The 17530-nt window shown below is 47.1% G+C and overlaps 1 protein-coding gene across 1 annotated transcript in view; it reads right to left on the reverse strand.

Annotated features, from left to right (window-relative positions):
* Positions 1-5399: 5399 nt before the first annotated feature.
* Positions 5400-17530, reverse strand: part of LOC146337839 (uncharacterized) — a 55080-nt gene continuing 42949 nt past the window's right edge. Inside the window, exons 18-24 of the mRNA XM_084816324.1 lie at positions 15759-15797; positions 15146-15181; positions 12978-13001; positions 11291-11320; positions 8987-9016; positions 8479-8504; positions 5400-5599 (exon numbers count right to left, since the gene is read on the reverse strand). Of these exons, the coding sequence (XP_084672450.1) occupies positions 8493-8504; positions 8987-9016; positions 11291-11320; positions 12978-13001; positions 15146-15181; positions 15759-15797 (171 nt within the window). The 3' untranslated portion in view covers positions 5400-5599; positions 8479-8492. The remainder of the gene's footprint in view (positions 5600-8478; positions 8505-8986; positions 9017-11290; positions 11321-12977; positions 13002-15145; positions 15182-15758; positions 15798-17530) is intronic.

Here is a 17530-nt window from a genome sequence, read left to right on the forward strand (position 1 = left end):
GAATGCGGCATACTACACCACTGGAAAAAAACAGCAGCAAAGAGCCCAACTTGTTCCTTAGAAATTGATGGAATCAACAGAGCAAGCTAAATTATCTTAAAAACAAAACAAAATGGGATGTCAGCAGTCCACCGTTATAACTGCTTGTTATAATGCTTATATATACCCACCATCATGAAAATGTTCAGAGAGGTATTTCCACAGTAGCCCTTCAGACAGGAGTCTTTCACAGCCCTAGCTTGAGATGTCAGGGATTGAACATGGGATGGGACCTTCTGTGTGTCTTCACCAAGCTACAAAGCCTCTCATTTTTTACATTATCTGGGGGAGGGGGGAACAGTGGCTTCCAACCAGGAAGCTACATTTTCTTTGCAGTCCTTACAACAACCTTGTATGGTAGACTCTTGTTTTCCTTTTATTCACATACCAGCTAATTTGTACCTTACCCACTTCTATTTGTCCTTTCCATTTAAAGATTATTGTACGCTTACAGTCTTATTGATGGAAATTGGAGTCAGGGGGAGGAATCAAACCCAATCAGCATAGAATTTGGTTATCTGATTTCATCAATATTTCCAGAGACTGAGATGTTGACAGTCTTGTGTGACCAAATGGTCATGTGAATCTGTTAACCCACTCCTTGTTCAATGTCTAATTATTTGCAGCCATGTTCAGTATATCTGGGTTTTCAAATGTAAAAGTTGTAGAAAGGAAATCAGTGACCTAGGAAGGGACTCTCAAACAGTTGATGAGGTGGTAAAGCTGTGTCTGGTCTGGACTGTACCAAGTTGCATGTAAGGGATCAACATGGGGTATTCAAAGTAATGCTGGAAGAGAAGCTCACAGTGGCATTCTGATGAAGACAGTGGGAAAAGGCAAGGACATCCTTTTCCCTTTCCTTCCTATAGAAACATCTGTATATAATGCAGGTAGGGGATTTTTTTTTGAACCTCACAGCAAGCATACCCCTGACTCTAATCTCCCCTCCAGGATAAAGCTGCTAGAGCAGGCCAACTAACTACTCTCTCCCCACACTACCTCCAGTTTCCTTTCTCTCTTTTCTGCCACCTCAATGTTCCATGTGCCCTGGAAGCTTGCAGGTCTTCCTTAGGCCCTTTTTGTGTGTGTGGCATTTTTAAAGAAGTTCTTCTAACTGACAAAGTCATGTACTTCTGCGTACCGAGTAGTCCATGAGAATGTAGAAACAACAATCTTACTTTTGGCTAGTCCTGTTTTCTTCCAAATGGATAGGTACTCAGCCACCCAAGTTTGCTATTAGAGGGAATGAGGACTTAACAGGGTATATGGCAGGTTGGGACTGGTGTTCTGAAAGGAAGCCATGAAGCAGGCAGGAAAGGGACACCTGAATGCGCAAGCTAGGCCAGATTCAGCAGCTCTATGGGAACAAGTGGGGCCCTACTGGCTCTTTGTGTCACCTGATCCCATCTGAGCTGGTAGGTGCAATAGCACCCTCTGGCCATTTCTTCTGGTGGCTGTTAAGAACTCCATTTTCTTTCTGTGTCCTAGCGGCCTTTAAGTTTCCATTTTTTAAGGCTGAGGCTGCATGTCGTGATACATCCCCTGTGTGGGGGTTATCTCATGATGTCTCTAGCAGCCACAAGGTCAGGACAGGGCCCAATTAACTGGACTGAGTGATCTCGGGTGCATCCTTGTAGGATCTCTCACCCCACCCCTGAAGAGGCCTGGGAAAGCTGTTCCAGCAAGCTTGTGATTGGCTAATAAGGATCACCTTGGAGTTGTCAGGGGCTTGGGCATATAATCGCGCGCGTGTGTGCGCGTGCGCGCGCATGTGTGTCGCTGCCCCATTGTCTTTGTCTTCATTTTGCCTTTGCTTTAAGACTCCAAGTGTTGCTGCTCGGGCCTTGTCCTATTTGAAGCCTAGCTACATATAGTCAGGTTTAGGTAGCTATGTTATTTTTTCCCTTGAAGTATTGTTTCCAAACGTTCTCTCATTCTTGGGTGTCTTTCATTCCCCTTTCCCAATAAACTTACTACCTCTTATAGCTGGTTGTCTGGGTGCTTTTCATTCTAAATTGCCTCAGTATTAAACCCAGTCTTCCTCTTGGTTAATGCTACTGCTTGAGGTTTCAGGCCTAAGCCTTAAAAACAGAGGGGCTAGTTTGGTTCTCTATTTCATAAGCTTCAGGGGGATATTGCAGGAGTCGGGGGGGGGAGAGTCTGGTGGCCTCCCGCCTCTCACCCCCTCCAGACCCTGCTTGCCATGCTGCTGCCACTTACTGGACTCATTTGCTGGGCCCTTGTGTGGTCCACGAGCACTAGGTGGCCACCCGTCCCCTTAGCAAGCCACTAGTTTGCGTTAGGGATGTACGGACTGTGTAAAATCCTCTCCGTCTGTGTCTCGTGGATTGTCAGGCGCCTTTCGTTCCATCATCCGCCCACAGAGGGATTCTTTTCGTCATGCAGAAAAATTATATGGAAATAATTGTGTAAATGTTTACCTAAGTATTTACACAATTTACCTCAGTATGTAACATTTAGTGTATTGTCCCCCATTCCATTCAACATTCCTCAGCAGAAACTTATGTATTTTTCTACGGATTTATATGTGTACATTTTGGGAAAGTAAAAAAAATAATCCGGAAGTCCACGGACTCCGCATGTAGGGTTGGCGGAGAATTTCTCCCTGAAACTTCGGGGGGCCGAGCGCCAATGTGTTCAGCCCCCCGAACAAGTTTCGGGGAGAAATCCTCCGCACCCCCCGCACCCCGCACCCCGCACCCCCCCCGGGACGGGACTTACCTTCACCGAATGTCCCTCCCGGTGGCTGGTCCGGCCGGCGGTTCGGCGGGTGTTCGAGCGAGGTGGGAACGGCAGCCAGTCTTTCGACCGGCTGCCGCCGCCGCCATTTCAATGAAAGAAAAAAAAACACACACCCCCTGATAGGCTACGTGACGATTCACATAGCCTATCACGGCTAGATTTGCAAAGTCAGCCGTGATAGGCTACGTGAATTGTCACGTAGCCTATCACGGCTGACTTATGCCGATTGCCATTTAAAAAAAAAAACTTATGCCGATTGCCATTTAAAAAAAAAAAAAATGGCGTTCAGCACAGAGGGGAATGGCTCTGGTTAAGCAAGCAGCTGAGAGCCGTTCCATGCAGAATCCTCCTTGAGCGGAGTTAAGTGGGACTGTCCTGCCACAGATTCCAGAGGACAGATTCCAAAGAATCCAGGGCAGATTTCTCTAACATCCCTACCCCCCTCAGGCCATGCGGATAGGGGTGGACGAAAGTCACTTACCTGTCCTCGAAGGACGTTCGCGGTGGGGGGGAGGCGCTTCGCTGGTCCCCCCGTGAAGTTCAGGCCGGGGGGGAGGCTTCCCGCCTCGCCCCGGCTGAAATTCAGGCCGGGGGGGAGGCTTCCCGCCTCGCCCCGGCTGAAATTCAGGCCGGGGAGGAGGCTTCCCACCTCGCCCGGCCGCGAACGCAAAAGTTAAAAAACAAAACAAAATGCCCCCTGATAGGCTACGTGATGATTCACGTAGCCTATCATGTCTAGATCTGCAAAGTCAGCCGTGATAGGCTATTTGCGTTGCCCTTATTTTCACCGTAGTCTACGTAAACATTTACGTAGACTACAGCGACTAAATAAGGAACGCGAATGGCGGCTCCCTATGGGGGTCGCCATTAGCGTACGCGCTTTTGTTTTTTTTTTAAGTCACCCGTGATAGGCTACGTGACGATTCACATAGCCTATCACGGCTGACTTTGAAGATCTAGACATGATAGGCTACGTGAATCGTCACATAGCCTATCAGGGGGCGTTTTGTTTTGTTTTTTAACTTTCGCGTTCGCGGCCGGGCGAGGCGGGAAGCCTCCTCCCCGGCCTGAATTTCAGCCGGGGTGAGGCGGGAAGCATCCCCCCCGGCCTGAATTTCGGCCGGGGCGAGGCGGGAAGCCTCCCCCCCGGCCTGAACTTCGCGGGGGGACCAGCGAAGCGCCTCCCCCCCACCGCGAACGTCCTTCGAGGACAGGTAAGTGACTTTTGTCCACCCCTATCCACATGGCCTGAGGGGGGTAGGGATGTTAGAGAAATCTGCCGTGGATTCAAATGAGGCTGGATTCTTTGGAATCTGTCCTCTGGAATCTGTGGCAGGACAGTCCCACTTAACTCCGCTCAAGGAGGATTCTGCGTGGAACGGCTCTCAGCTGCTTGCTTAACCAGAGCCATTCCCCTCTGTGCTGAACGCCATTTTTTTTTTTTAAATGGCAATCGGCAGGAAGTGCCCATAGACTTATACCCAAACAAGAGCTGTGAATCTTGCATATAAGTCTATGTGTCCATAGACTTACACGGAAGATTCACAGCTCTACTTTGCATATAAGTGTCCACAGACTTATATGCAAGATTCACAGCTCTATTTTGCGTATAAGTGTCCATAGACTTATACACAAGATTCACGGCTCTATTTTTCATATAAGTCTATGGGCACATCCTGCCGATCGCCATTTTTTTAAGCAATACGGCGATCGGCGCAGAGGCAAATGGGTCCAGGTAAGTGGCCCTCAAGCCGGGTGGCTCCGCAGAATCCTCGTGGAGCGGAGCCACTCTGAAGGATTCCAGGGAGGAGGAACAGATTGCCTCCCCTCGGGTGGATTCCCCACCAGAATGGACGGTGGGGAATCCATACATCCAGAGAGGGGGGTGCTCCGCAGTAGATTCCTCAGGTCAGATTATTAGAAATCCAAGCTCATTTTAATCTGTCTCGAATTTCTCCAGCATCCCTATTTTGCATAAAAATGACGGCTCAGGTTTCTCTAATGCACCTCTAATGTTGTGTAAATGGCCCCTTTATGGCTGCCATTTATGCAACATTACTTTTACGGAGAAACTCAAGCTGCCATTTTTATGCAAAATGGGGGCTCGCTAAGGAGACGGATGGCCCTGCGGCACTCGCCAGGTACTTGCTGAGCTGTCCAGGGGTGCAAGCAGGTGTGGGCGGTGGCTTGGCGAACACCCAATGACCACTGACAGAGGTGAATCTGTCCATCCCTACTTAGAGATGTGCTGTAAGTTCTGAAAGTCCCCTGCCTCAGGTTGAGTTGGATGTAAGGGGTGGTGATGGTCTACCTTGCTGGGTTGGTGTTTACCCTGAGTAACCTCTTCTTCCTGCCTTCACTGCTGGGACTCAGGGCAACCCCCTCTCTCATCACTGCTGCTCTGAAGGACAGCAAAAAGCTTCTTTTTCCAATAGGATACCCTGGTGGCACAGAGAGTAAGGCATCCAGAACGCCCCATATGAAACCCTTGCCACTTTCCAACATCCCATGGGGGCAACTTCTGCATTTACGAGCACAGTCTAGGCTTCTATCAGTCTCAGAGGTTTTCCTCATAAACACAAATCCACCATCATGTTGTGCAATTGGAATTGTTTTATTTTCATGAAGCTTTTCCCAGGCCAATGGGAAGCAGAATATCCCATTACAGAAACTAAAGGAAAATCATACCATTCGTACACCACCACCAAGCTCTGTTTAGGTTGCATGATCTGTTGACCATGATTAGAACCGTCTCCATTAATTCTGCAGACATCCAGGAGTCCTGGGATCTTTTCAGCTAAAAGGATAAAAGTGCAGCAGTTATTGGTTTGAACTGCCACTTCAGCTTCCACGTTTGTACATTGTGGCTTCAGGCGTGCAAGTAATTCCAGAAATTTTGGGAAAGATTGGAGTGGGGAAGAGAGGTCCTAAATAAAACTTGCAAAAAGACTTGGGGTGAGCAACTGGAAATCATGAGATCAAATCTGCCCACCTCCAAGAAGATTCCTGGGCCTGTCAGTTGCCATTCTAGGGGCAAACAAGTGTGGCACTGGCATCTCCAGTGACGGACCTTCGTGGTGGACCACTTTAGGGTGTAGTGCAATAGAGTGCCGCTCTACTAGGGATGTACGAATCCCTTACCTGGCTCTGCGCCGGGGCATCTGCGGTGGGGGGGAGGCACTCTGTCCCTCCCCCCGGAATCCTCCCCGGCCAGCTCCACTCCGCAGCAGCTCCGTGGAGTCGCTGGCCGGGGCCGGCCACAGCTGGAGTTCTGGCTGTGGCTGGGCTGCTGAGGCCACAAATGGTGGTTGTCGTAGCGGCCGCCATTTGCGTCCTTGCAAGCAGCCGTGATAGGCTACATAAGTATTTACATAGCCTATCACAGCAAAGAGTAGGGACACAAATGGCGGCCGCTACGCCATTTGCACCCCTGCTCTTTGCCGTGATAGGCTATGCAAGTATTTACATAGCCTATCATGGTAAAGGCAGCCATGCAAATGGCAGCCGCTACTCCATTTGCATGGCTGCTTTTACCATAATAGGCTACGTAAATACTTACGTAGCCTATCATGGCAAAGAGCAGGGGCACAAATGGCGTAGCGGCCACCATTTGCATCCCTGCTCTTTGCCGTGATAGGCTACGTAAATACTTACGTAGCCTATCACGGCTGCAAGAATGCAAATGGCGGCCGCAGCAGCCCGACCACAGGTGGCTGGGAGACCAGCCAGAGCTGTCACCGCATCCGCCCCAGGTAAGTTCTGTCCTGGGGGTATTCCACGGGGGGGGGGGGCAGGAGGCCGTTCCTGGAATCCGACCTCACTGGAATCTGGCCTCACAGGAATCCATGGAGGAATACTCTGACATCCCTACACTCTACAAGTGGGGGCTGGTGGCCCTACAATTTAAATATCTGAGCACGGTGGAAGAGGCAGTTCATGAGTCCAACGCACATGTTTGCGTGTGAATGCATCATGCCAATCAGTGGTGCTGCTGGGGTTGATGGGGCTTTGGATGAGATGCTGTCTTGGTCTCCCCCCACACTCCTGTGTGCACCCCTCTGAGTTCCCTCCCATGCTCTCTCTTTTGATGATCTTTCTGCTCCCTCCCTTGCACTCCCTCTCTTTTTCTCTCACTGCTCTTTCTCCCCTCACATCAGTGTTCTCCTTCCCTTCCCACCTTATAGCCACTCTTTCTCTTTGCTTGCCCCGCCCCCTCATACTTGCTCTTTCCACCCTCTTTACCAGGCAGCAGCACTTTTCTCTTTTCCTTTCTTTTCCCTTCAGAAGAGTTCTGGAGCACTACAAAGGAAAGCTGCATTCACGCCTCTCATGTTGCTTTCTCCAGCCTGTCTCTGGCTCCACATGGCTATTTAAAAGCCATATGGGGAAATGCAGCATGCCTGAACTCTGATCAAAATTAGAAGGAACAAAGATAGACAAGGTGGTGATTCTGAATGCACAGCTTTCTTTCTATCCCTCTTTAACACACACCTGGGCTGCTTGCTTTACTAACACATCTGTTTTAGAAGCTAAAACAGTACATGCTGTTGCAGAATCGGGATGGGAAAATCTATTTCTTCCAGTCCAGATCACATTTGCTCGTTTTTACCCATAACTCCATTCTGTTTCTTAATCTCTCTCTCTCTCTCTCTGTGTGTGTGTGTGTGTCTGTCTATCTATCTGTCTATCCGTCCATCCATCCATCCCTCTCAAATATGTACTTAAATGCATTGTTTTAAAAACTGCCAAGAATTGCATCACAACATGGAGCAGTGCAAACTCCTGTAGATCACATCACTATCCTTCATTTCACGTGGTGCAGGACCACAATACCTGATGGAGCGCCTCTCCCGGCATGAACCAACCTGTACACTACATTCAGCATCTAAGGCCCTCCTCCAGATGCCTCCTCCAAGGGAGGTTCAGAAAACAGCAACAAAGGAGAGGGCCTTCTTGGTGGTGGCTCCCAATTATGGAATGATCTCCCTGACGAGGCCCACCTGCTGCCAACAATGTTATCTTTTCAGCACCACGTTAAAACTGCCCTCTTCTCTCAGGCATCTGGCAGCATATAATGAGCTTTTAATTAGGTCTTGGATTGTCTTTGATTGATTGTTTAAAAATTTGTCTGTCTATATATTTTTATGTAAATAGTTTTGCACTTTGTATAATGTATTTTAATGGTTTCTAATCTCTGTGAACTGCCTAGACAGCTTTGGCTATGGGGCAGTATAGAAATATGATAAATGAAATGAAAATGTTATATTTGCAATGACAGAAGCTGCAATCCTAAACACACTTACAAGGGAGTGAGCCTCACTGAACACAGTGGGACTTCTCAATAAACATGCAGAGGCTGTGAATTTTTTCTAGCATCCTGAGGAGAAAACCCATCAGTAATGAACAATGTAGGGAGAATGAAGTCCTTGGTTTAAAGCTTTACAAGTCCATAAGAGTCATGTTACTTATCTCTGTAAATGCTGAAGGTGCCTCAACATTGGGAACACTTGAAGAGCTAGGGCTCTGTCCAAGAAAGGATTCTCAGTGCCCCCGAGAAATGACAGTTCCCAGAATTCTTTACAGGAAGTCATGATGGTTAAGTGGTTTGGAAATGGTAGCATTATAGAAATGTAAATAAATGATTAAATAGTGCAGATATGCTTACAAAGGACTTACCCCTTGTTTGCTCATTACTTCTCATCCTGCAAGAAAAAGTAGAAAAAAAATTATTGACTTTTCTGATCCCCTTTCATAAAAACTAAGAACATGCACTCCCTGACTTGATGCTGGCCCATACATAATATGTAGCAAGCAGTTTAAGCCAATGCAGCTGCTGGATATGACTATGCTTGGCCATGGGTGCAAATCCATTGTAGTATGCTGTCTATCAGTCACATTAATAACAACAACAACAACTATTGTTCATGACAAGATCCTTCATGTGATATGTAGAGGACCCACCAAGTATGACCAAGCTGTTTTTTGGGAATAGGCATGAAGCAATGACCGGCCTCCCGTGAGGGGGTGGAGGCAGTGGCCAGCCTACTAAGAAGGAAGTGGCTGGTCTACTGAGTGTGGGAAGGAAGTAGTGGCCAGCTTGCCAAGAGCGGGAGGGAGACAGTGGCTGGCCTACCAAGAGTGTGGGGGGGAGGTAACGGCTGGCATAGGGACTTTCAGTACTCACCTGGTTTTGTGGCATTTTTTTGCCCCTTCCCTGCAATGGAAGGCCAAAAATTAATGAACCATAAATATACTGCGAACCTTAAGAGATAAAGCCACAAGGGAGACATGGGGTTCTGCCTGCAACTCTTGTCACACACTCCCCCATATCTAGTTTTCAGAACCGATTTTTCAGTGGGATGGATCAAATTTAAATTTCATTCTAAAATCGGGGGGAAATACCCTTCTCACTCCAATGCTTACATGTTGAGGGCCAAACAACATCTGTGACTGGATCTCCCCCGTGTTTGTGGGGTGGGGTGGGATGGGGAGGTATTTTTAAGAACAATAATTTAAATTATTTTAGGGAGGGGGGGATATATTTAACAACAATAATTTAAATAATTTAAATTTGGGTGTGGGGAAGGTATATTTAACAGCAATAATTGAAGCTACCAATAAAAACAATAAAGCAAAACCTCAAAAGCAGTGACTGAAAGACCAACAATAAAACAATGTGCAGGCGTAGAAACCATACACAGTAACAAAACAGCAAGTGCAGCATTAAAATATTAGCAATTAAAATTGACTGCACCTGGTACCTAAAAAGAGTACACACATGTGCATGGCCAGGAGAGAACATAAGAGTTGACAAGTGAACCCCCCTCTGTCCAGTCCGGGGTGTGTGTGTCTGTTGTGGGGCAATTCAGGATGCTTGGGGCCCTGTGGAGTCCTCCAGAGCCCTGCCACATCTGGCTGGGTGGCTCTCGGGCTTCCTATAAAATGCGATATGCTAATGGCGGCTGCCATTAGCCTATTGCAGGAAAATTACTGCTGCAAAAGGCACATTTGACACCATTTGTGGCTGTAAAGCACTTACTTTCACCTAAATTGCAGCTTTTTACAGCTGTGTTTAGGTAAAAGTAAGTGCTTTATGGCCGCAAATGGCATACGATATGCCATTTACAGCTGTAACTTTCCTGCAATAAGCTAATGGCAGCTGCCATTAGTGTATCTCATTTTATAGGAAGCTGGAGAGCCACCTCGTGGGAACAGCTCCAGACCCAGAGGTGAATGTGGCAAGTCCACCACAGACTCCAGAGGTCGGATTCTTTGGAATCCAGCCTCATTTGAGTCCATAGCAGATTTCTCCAGCATCCCCAGCCACCGCTGGCCCGACCTCTATAAGTGGTGGCATCTAGAGCAGGGTCCCTGGTACATATTTTAAATTTATGGGCAGGCTCCCATGGGCATAAGCAGTCCTTCAGAAACCCACGCCATAAATTTTTGTTCAGTTCAGTTGTTGTAATTTGGGTGGAGTGATAGGGGCAGCTACTCTGGGTACGACCCGAAGAAGGGTGCAAATAGGCATCAAAACCACATGGTATATTAATATATCAAGCTTATATTATCCACCATGGGATAATTAAACATACATTCAAGATGGCAGACAAAAATCCAGGTTATGGAGATACTTAGTGAGGATCACAGGCCAGCCAGATTGTCATTGTCCTTGTGCTTGCAGCCTAACACAGTAAAGTACATTCAGCTGTGAACACCAATGGTGTTCACAGAGATTAGGGATGACGGAGAAATCTGCCACGGACTCCAATGAGGCCATATTCTAAAGAAATCTGCCACAGACTACCCCCCTGCCACCCCCCAAAATCCCCCTGGGACGGATCCTACCTGGCGGCAGCTGGTCCGGGTCGTTGTCTTCGTTCCGCAGCCATCTGCTGCCGGGCTGCAGAACAAAATGGCATGCGGCATAGCAGACGCCATTTGCGTCCCTGCCCTTGGCTGTGATTGGCTACATAATATTTATGTAGCCAATCACGAAAAGAGTAGGGACGCAAATGGCATGCTCTACGCTGGATGCCATTTGTGGCAGCAGCAGTTGTGCATATTTGCAGGTGCAAAAATGCACAAATACCCAACCCCCAAGGCACTCACACCTCCTTAAATGTGCATGTCCATGCATTAGCCTAAGGGGGAAATGCACATTTTCTGCTGTTTTTTTTTTTTTTTTAATTCTGCATATTTTTCTACTTTTTTTTTTTACATGACATTCCAGAAAGTAAACAACAACAACAACACAGTCTGCAAGTCTATGGAATCTGTGCAACTCAGGAAAAGCTGGTCTACCATGGAATCCGTGGGTCGGATTCATAGAAATCTGAAATAATTTGATTCTGTTGAGGATTTCTCCAACATCCGTAGTCATGACGCTGGATAGCCCCACATGCATATAATGCATGAAAAGGGCGAATTACACCCACTGAAGCAGTTCTGGAAGCAAACAGAGCTATTCCCTATGGCTCATCCTCACCTTTCTCTTTTGTTGCCGACGTTTTCCCACCTGAAAAAAAGAAAGCAATTTCAAGTGATTTCTTGCCTTGTGAAGGCAATGGTCACATTGGCCTTGTCCCATCATCTAGGAAAAAGTGGTGTTGCCCAAGGCTGCTCCATAGTGCGGTAGTGGTGCCAGGGATTGCAGGGTTGAAGCACCAGGATGTTTTGATTAGCAGGGGTGATGACATCCACGGCCACACCTGCCCCCTTGGATTTCCCTGATGTTATCTGCAATTCTCACAGTAGTTGGGAGGAAATGGATTTTACCAGTAACAATACATTGTTTTGAGCTATCACTGTTGTAATCCAACATATATTGGGGTGACCTGGTCTTGAATGTGCAAGCAAGAACCACGGGCTTCACAAACACACACACACAGTACAAACATCCCACTCCTGGAAATGATGAAAACTGCTAGAACTGGTTTGTTGATATGGATCAACACAGCTCTCTGCAGGTTTGGAATCTCCTTGGGGGTGTGGGTATGGGGACTCTCATGATGAACACTTCCACTTTCAAATTTACCATCACATCATGGTTACTCCAACCTGTCCTTCTCCCTTTTGCGAGCCAGCAAGATCAGCAATAGCCCAGAAGCCTCTTGCCTCCCTTAACAGGCACAGAAGCAGTGGGGAGAGGCTTCCCACACCCCATCTCTTCCTCTTCTTCCCCAGAGATCTCTCTTCTCTTTCTGGGGCAGCAGGGGTGGGGAACATCTTTCAGCCCAGGGGCCAAATTGAACCTTGTAGAAGCTGTCATGGGCCATAATCGAGTGGTGGGTGGGGCTGAAGGCAAAAGGGGGTGTGTGTGCAAAGGCAAAGGCAGGGTACAAAAAACTACCAGCATGTTATAGCTTAAAGCACTTACTGACAGTAACTGAGTCTCAAGGGAGGCATCTCAACCTTTTAGAATAGGGAAAAAGGGCACAACAGCCAGGAAACCACCAAATGGTCAGTGGTTGGGGGAAAGGGCTGTGTGGCCCTCTAGGGAACCCCAGAAGGCTAGATTGGGAGCTCAGGTAGACTGGATTTGGCCCCCTGAACCTGAGGGGGAATGAGAGCTACCAGAGAGAGAGAGAGAGAGAGAGAGAGAGAGAGAGATCTAGGGACGGTGGAGAAATCTGCCACAGACTCAAATGAGGCCAGATTCCAAAGAATCTGACCTCCAGAGTCCGCAGCGGACTGGCCGCACTCACCTCCACATCAGGAATAGTTCCCATGGGGCAGCTCTCCAGCTTTCTAAAAAATGCGATACATGAATGGCAGCTGCCATTAGCTTATCGCAGGAAACTTACAGCTGTAAATGGCATATTGTATGCCATTTGCAGCCATAAAGCATTTACTTTTACCTAAAGACAGCTGTAAACTGCTGCACTTTATGTAAAAGTAAGTGCTTTATGGCTACAAATGGTGTACAATATGCCATTTAAGGCCATAATATTCCCATGATATCCATCACGTCTTTTAGAAAGCTGGAGAGTCACTCCGCCAACTCTGGTGGACATAGCAGGGCTCCAGAGAAGTCCGCGGGGCCCCAAACAGCCCGAATTGCCCAGCGGCCAACCCTCCCCCCCAGACCGGATGTTGGGAGATTCGCCCATCCCTATTGACATCCCACATGTAGGGTTTGGAAGTAAAGGGGATGATTCTTCAGAACTTCTTACCTTGCCTTTCTTGTTTTTTCCACCCTATAAAGAAAAGAAAAACAAAACAAAACAAGAGTGGTTTCTTCATTTGGACAATAAGCTAGTACAGTGGGGGCAGATGGGGCATACAAGGGGCATAGGGTCTGGCTATTTGCAGCCAGGTCCATCTGCATTTGCACATGGCCCAACTGTCTGTTGAGGCCTTTGAATGCTAATGGAAGGGCAGGCCTCAAACTGGCATGACAAGTCAGAATAGATTTGGGCTGGGAATGCAATGTAACATGTAAAGTAACAAAACATAGGACCAGCGCTGGCCGTGCCATTCGATAGGGCAAGGTGTCTGCCTCAGGTGGTCAATTCCAGGTGCCACGAGAGGGCAGCAAATTGCCGGCCATGTATGTAAGCTCATGGTGTTGGTCTGCTTAAAAAGATTAGAAGCGAGTTGGTTCAAAAGTATGTGCTTATTGTACAAAGTGAACATGCATAATCAGATTCTCCTAACAGTTAAGGCAAAAGCTGATCTTTTATATATTTTAGTGCTGTGCCGCATTCCTCTACCTCCAATTTCACAAAAGTCTTCCCACTGCTGACTGAGAAAGAAGAGGTTTTTTTCAGACACTTTCTCAGGGAGATAGAGATTTCTGTTGAAATTTCTTGAGAGGGATGCAGTGATTTGCCTCTTTGCTCCTAGCTTATTTCATGATGTGGGAAAGCGCTCCTTGTTTTCATCATCATCATCATTTTAAGCCCCTCACCAACCTCTGGTTGTGACTTGTGATGTGTGGATCAGCAAAATCCACTGAATTCCATCTCAGAGCTCATTCCCACTCAAGTCCATACCAGATTACAAGCTTTGTTTTTTCTTTTCTTTTCTCATGAAAATCTGTGCCTATTTTTCTAATTGTATGCATCAATGGTATGCATCAATTGTACACATCTTTGAAATGTACACATTCTTCTTCCATTGATTAAATAATATTTTTATGCATCTTTCAAAAGTACACACTTTTTTGTGCACATTTTTCAAATGTATGCATGCTGGGGTGGGGGGGGGGAGGTGTCTGTGAATCACATTGCAAGCTCAGAAATGTATGGACTTCAACTGTGAAGTGCCCAAGTCTGTGTTCTGTCTACAAGGTATGGACTGGGTAAAATCCTGATAAAGAATGAACTGAAATTAATTTTTCATATAGCCCTAATCCAGGCCCAGGGCTTTGAGTCTTTAGCTCTTCAAACTCTGGCTTTGAATTCCTACGTATTCAGCCAAGTTAGTGCTGAATTAGGGTTGCCATCTCTTTTTTTCTGATCAGCTCCTCATCTTTAACAACTACATGGCAGGCAGATGCAACATGGTCCTTTCCAGGGCTAGTGTCAAGCATAGGGAGGGTCGGGCACCTGCCAAGGGCCCACACCCCAGGAGGGGCCCACTGACAAGACCGCCCTGGACTTGCTCCTGCTCATCACCATGGCAACCTGCTTGTTCCTCTGCCTCTCACTCTGGTCCAGACAAGAGAGGTATTGAGAAGGAGGAGAAGTGGATGCCACGGCCTACTTCCTCCCTGGCTCTCTGCCTGCAAAGCTAGCAAGTGGTAGCAATGATGAGAAAGAGGATGAGAAGCAATAGCAGCTGGTGACAATGACAGTGAGAAGGAAGACTCACTGAGGGAGGGGGACATGGGGGGCACCATGCCCACAGGTCCTCAAAACCCTGGAGCTGGGATTGGTCTTCTCCATTCTGGGAATCGCTATACCACTTGAATTTGACAGGCATAGGTAGGTGAGAATTTCGTTTCAATTCATTTTTTGTAAGAATCCTCCAAAATTCATGAAGTTCTTCATATTCAGGAGAGAAAGAACCTGAGATTCAAAAAATTCAAATGTGGGAGAAAGTGAAACCAACAGATTCACCTAGACTCACTCTCAAATGGTGGCTTAATATGAAAGCTGCCAAATAAGTCTGGACGTGTCCCCTTTGTTAACATTCACTGAAAACCTATCAGTTTGCTCCTCTCTTTTAGTGTATTATTATGATATCTCTTGATAACATCTTGACTCACATGAAGGGCCAGAAAAGAATTGGCTGTTAAATGAAGGATGCTGCATCACAAGAAAAATAGCGAAGGGGAGCCCTTACAATAAATAGGGAAATAATAACTAAATGTAATAAATCAAGGAGAGTTTCTTACCGCTTGTTTGCCTGTACCAAGCATGCCTGTTAGTTTCTACAAGGAGGGAAAAAAGGGACCATCATCATTCAGATATATGATCAGCAATCTCAATTCTTGGAGAGCCAATCTTTATGTAGCCCAAAGGGCACCACCCATGAACAAGAGGGAGGTATTGACCTGTTTTTCTTTTCATAGAATGGGGAAAGTGTGCATTTCTCTGCACATTTTTCAAAAGTGCACACTCCTCCTCCATTAATTACATAATAAACATGTGTGTGTGTATGTGTGTGTGTAGATATGCACATTTTAAAGTGAGCATTTTTTTTTAAAATGCATTTTTAGAATGTGATTGCAAGTTCAGGAATGCACAATCTTTTTCAGGAAAAAGCATCTGCATTTGTGTTCCAGCTTGCAAACAGGCAAATCCTGATGTTTTGTGAACAGAAACAAAATTCTTGTACATCCCTACCCCATATTGGATGCAGCAGCTGGAGAAGGATGTGTGCACACACACTCACACACCAGACAAACTAGCTGAGGGGAAGACATTGGGATCATCCAAAATAACTCAGTAAGGACGTTCTTTGCACAATAACACCATTGTCTAAAAAGGTCCCCAAATGGCGCTTACCGACAAACCTCCTCCTCCTCCAAGCATAGCCAATGGGTTCTGCAAGGAAAGGAAAAGATAGTCATCCTTCTTTAATGCACAGGTTCATGACCTCATCTTGGATATGCCCTCTGTGGTTAACTTGGTTGCTGGGTGCAGAAGTCTGGACTCTCCCTGCAGCCATGATGGTATTTCTTTTGCTCCAGCAACTGCTACTGCGTTGACAGGCTGTGCCACTGATGCTGCTGGCACATATAGACCATGGTCCAAAGGGACAGAGCTGGATAACGTGGTCAAAGACAGAGCAAGAGTCAGATTCCAGGCAACAAGGGCCAAGGGCCAGAAGCAGGAGACATTGCCATGGACACGTTGGTGCTCAGATACCTAATAACATGGAAGAGAGCCTGTTTTGTTATTCAGTGCAACAATTTCCTCAAACTGAGCAACAGTTATACAGAGCCAGCCTGGCTGTAACTGGTTCTTCAGGTCACCTGGCCTGGTCAGGTTGATGAGCTGCAGTAGCTTTTCTGGCTATTGGGGAGGGGGGTACAACACAAGAATGATCAGGCCAGTAAATGCTTCAGCCTGCGAGTAGGGATGTTGCAGGTAGGCATGTGCAAAATCACTCTCGTCCGGGTTCTCCAGACTCCTGCCCAGCCCCTGCCCCTGCTCGCTGGTCCCCAGACCACACTCGAGCTCCTCCCACACTCGGCGAGCAGCCTGCACTCACCCCAGCAGCGTCGTTGAGCTCCACGGTATCCATTTTTTTTGAAAAACAAAATGGTGATTGCAGAAAATGTGCATGTCTTTGTATGCATGAAAATATGCATTTCGACAATGCACATAGTCTCATGTGTGAAATGTGAATTTTTGTGAAGGTGAATATTTCTGTGCATGCAAAGATGTTTGTTTTTTTAAAAACGCACATTTTCACACATATGCGAATATGGCCATTCACAGAATGCACATTTTTGCATATGCGCAAATATGCGCATTTTTGCGATCACCATTTTATTTCTCAAAAAATGGTGACGGCAAAGCTCAAAATGGCCATCAGGGTGAGTGCAGGGAATTTCTCAAGTGTGGGCAAGGGGTGAGCAGGGGCAGGGGCTCGGCAAGTGGGGCTCGGGGGTGCAGGCAGGGGCGGTTCCACCGGATTCTCAGACTGAATTAGGCGCCCGCACCATCTCTAATTGCAGGTGTCTAACTGTGGCTCAAGGCCTGGTGAGAAATCATCACCTCAGATACCAGTCTGCAAATCACCGCAGTTCCTGACTCAGTGCACACTGAGTCAGGGATCCCTGATCCCTCACTGAGCCACACAGTGGTAGCTTGGCCTTTTTCATAAAGGCTGCTTTTCTGCAAATGGTGGCCATCAAGGGACAATTTATGCAAGATTACAGGCACAATTGGTAATTTACGCCTGTATTCTTGCATAAATGGCTGCTTTATGGCCACCATTTGCACAAAATCAGCCCTTATGAAAAAGGCCAAGCCACCATTTTTATGCAAAATGGCACTTTGTCAAGGGATCAGGCAGCTGTGTGCTGCTCGTTGGGCACTCACAGACCATCTGGAGACTTGCCACATGTGGCAAGCAGGGGCAGGCAGCTGGTGGGCTCTGGCGAGTGGAGCGCAACCTGGACCATAATGAGTTTGCCCATCCCTACCTGTGAGCTGCTTTTTTATTTATTTTATTTATTAAAGGTATTCATCGCCCATCTGGCCTGTAGGGATGTACGAATCCCTTACCTGGTTCTGGTCGGGGCATTTGCTGGGTGGGGGGGAGGCGA

Source organism: Heloderma suspectum, chromosome 10 (genome assembly GCF_057233095.1).
Source record: "Heloderma suspectum isolate Gila_16-S chromosome 10, 16-S_ref, whole genome shotgun sequence".
Lineage (NCBI taxonomy): Eukaryota > Metazoa > Chordata > Lepidosauria > Squamata > Helodermatidae > Heloderma > Heloderma suspectum.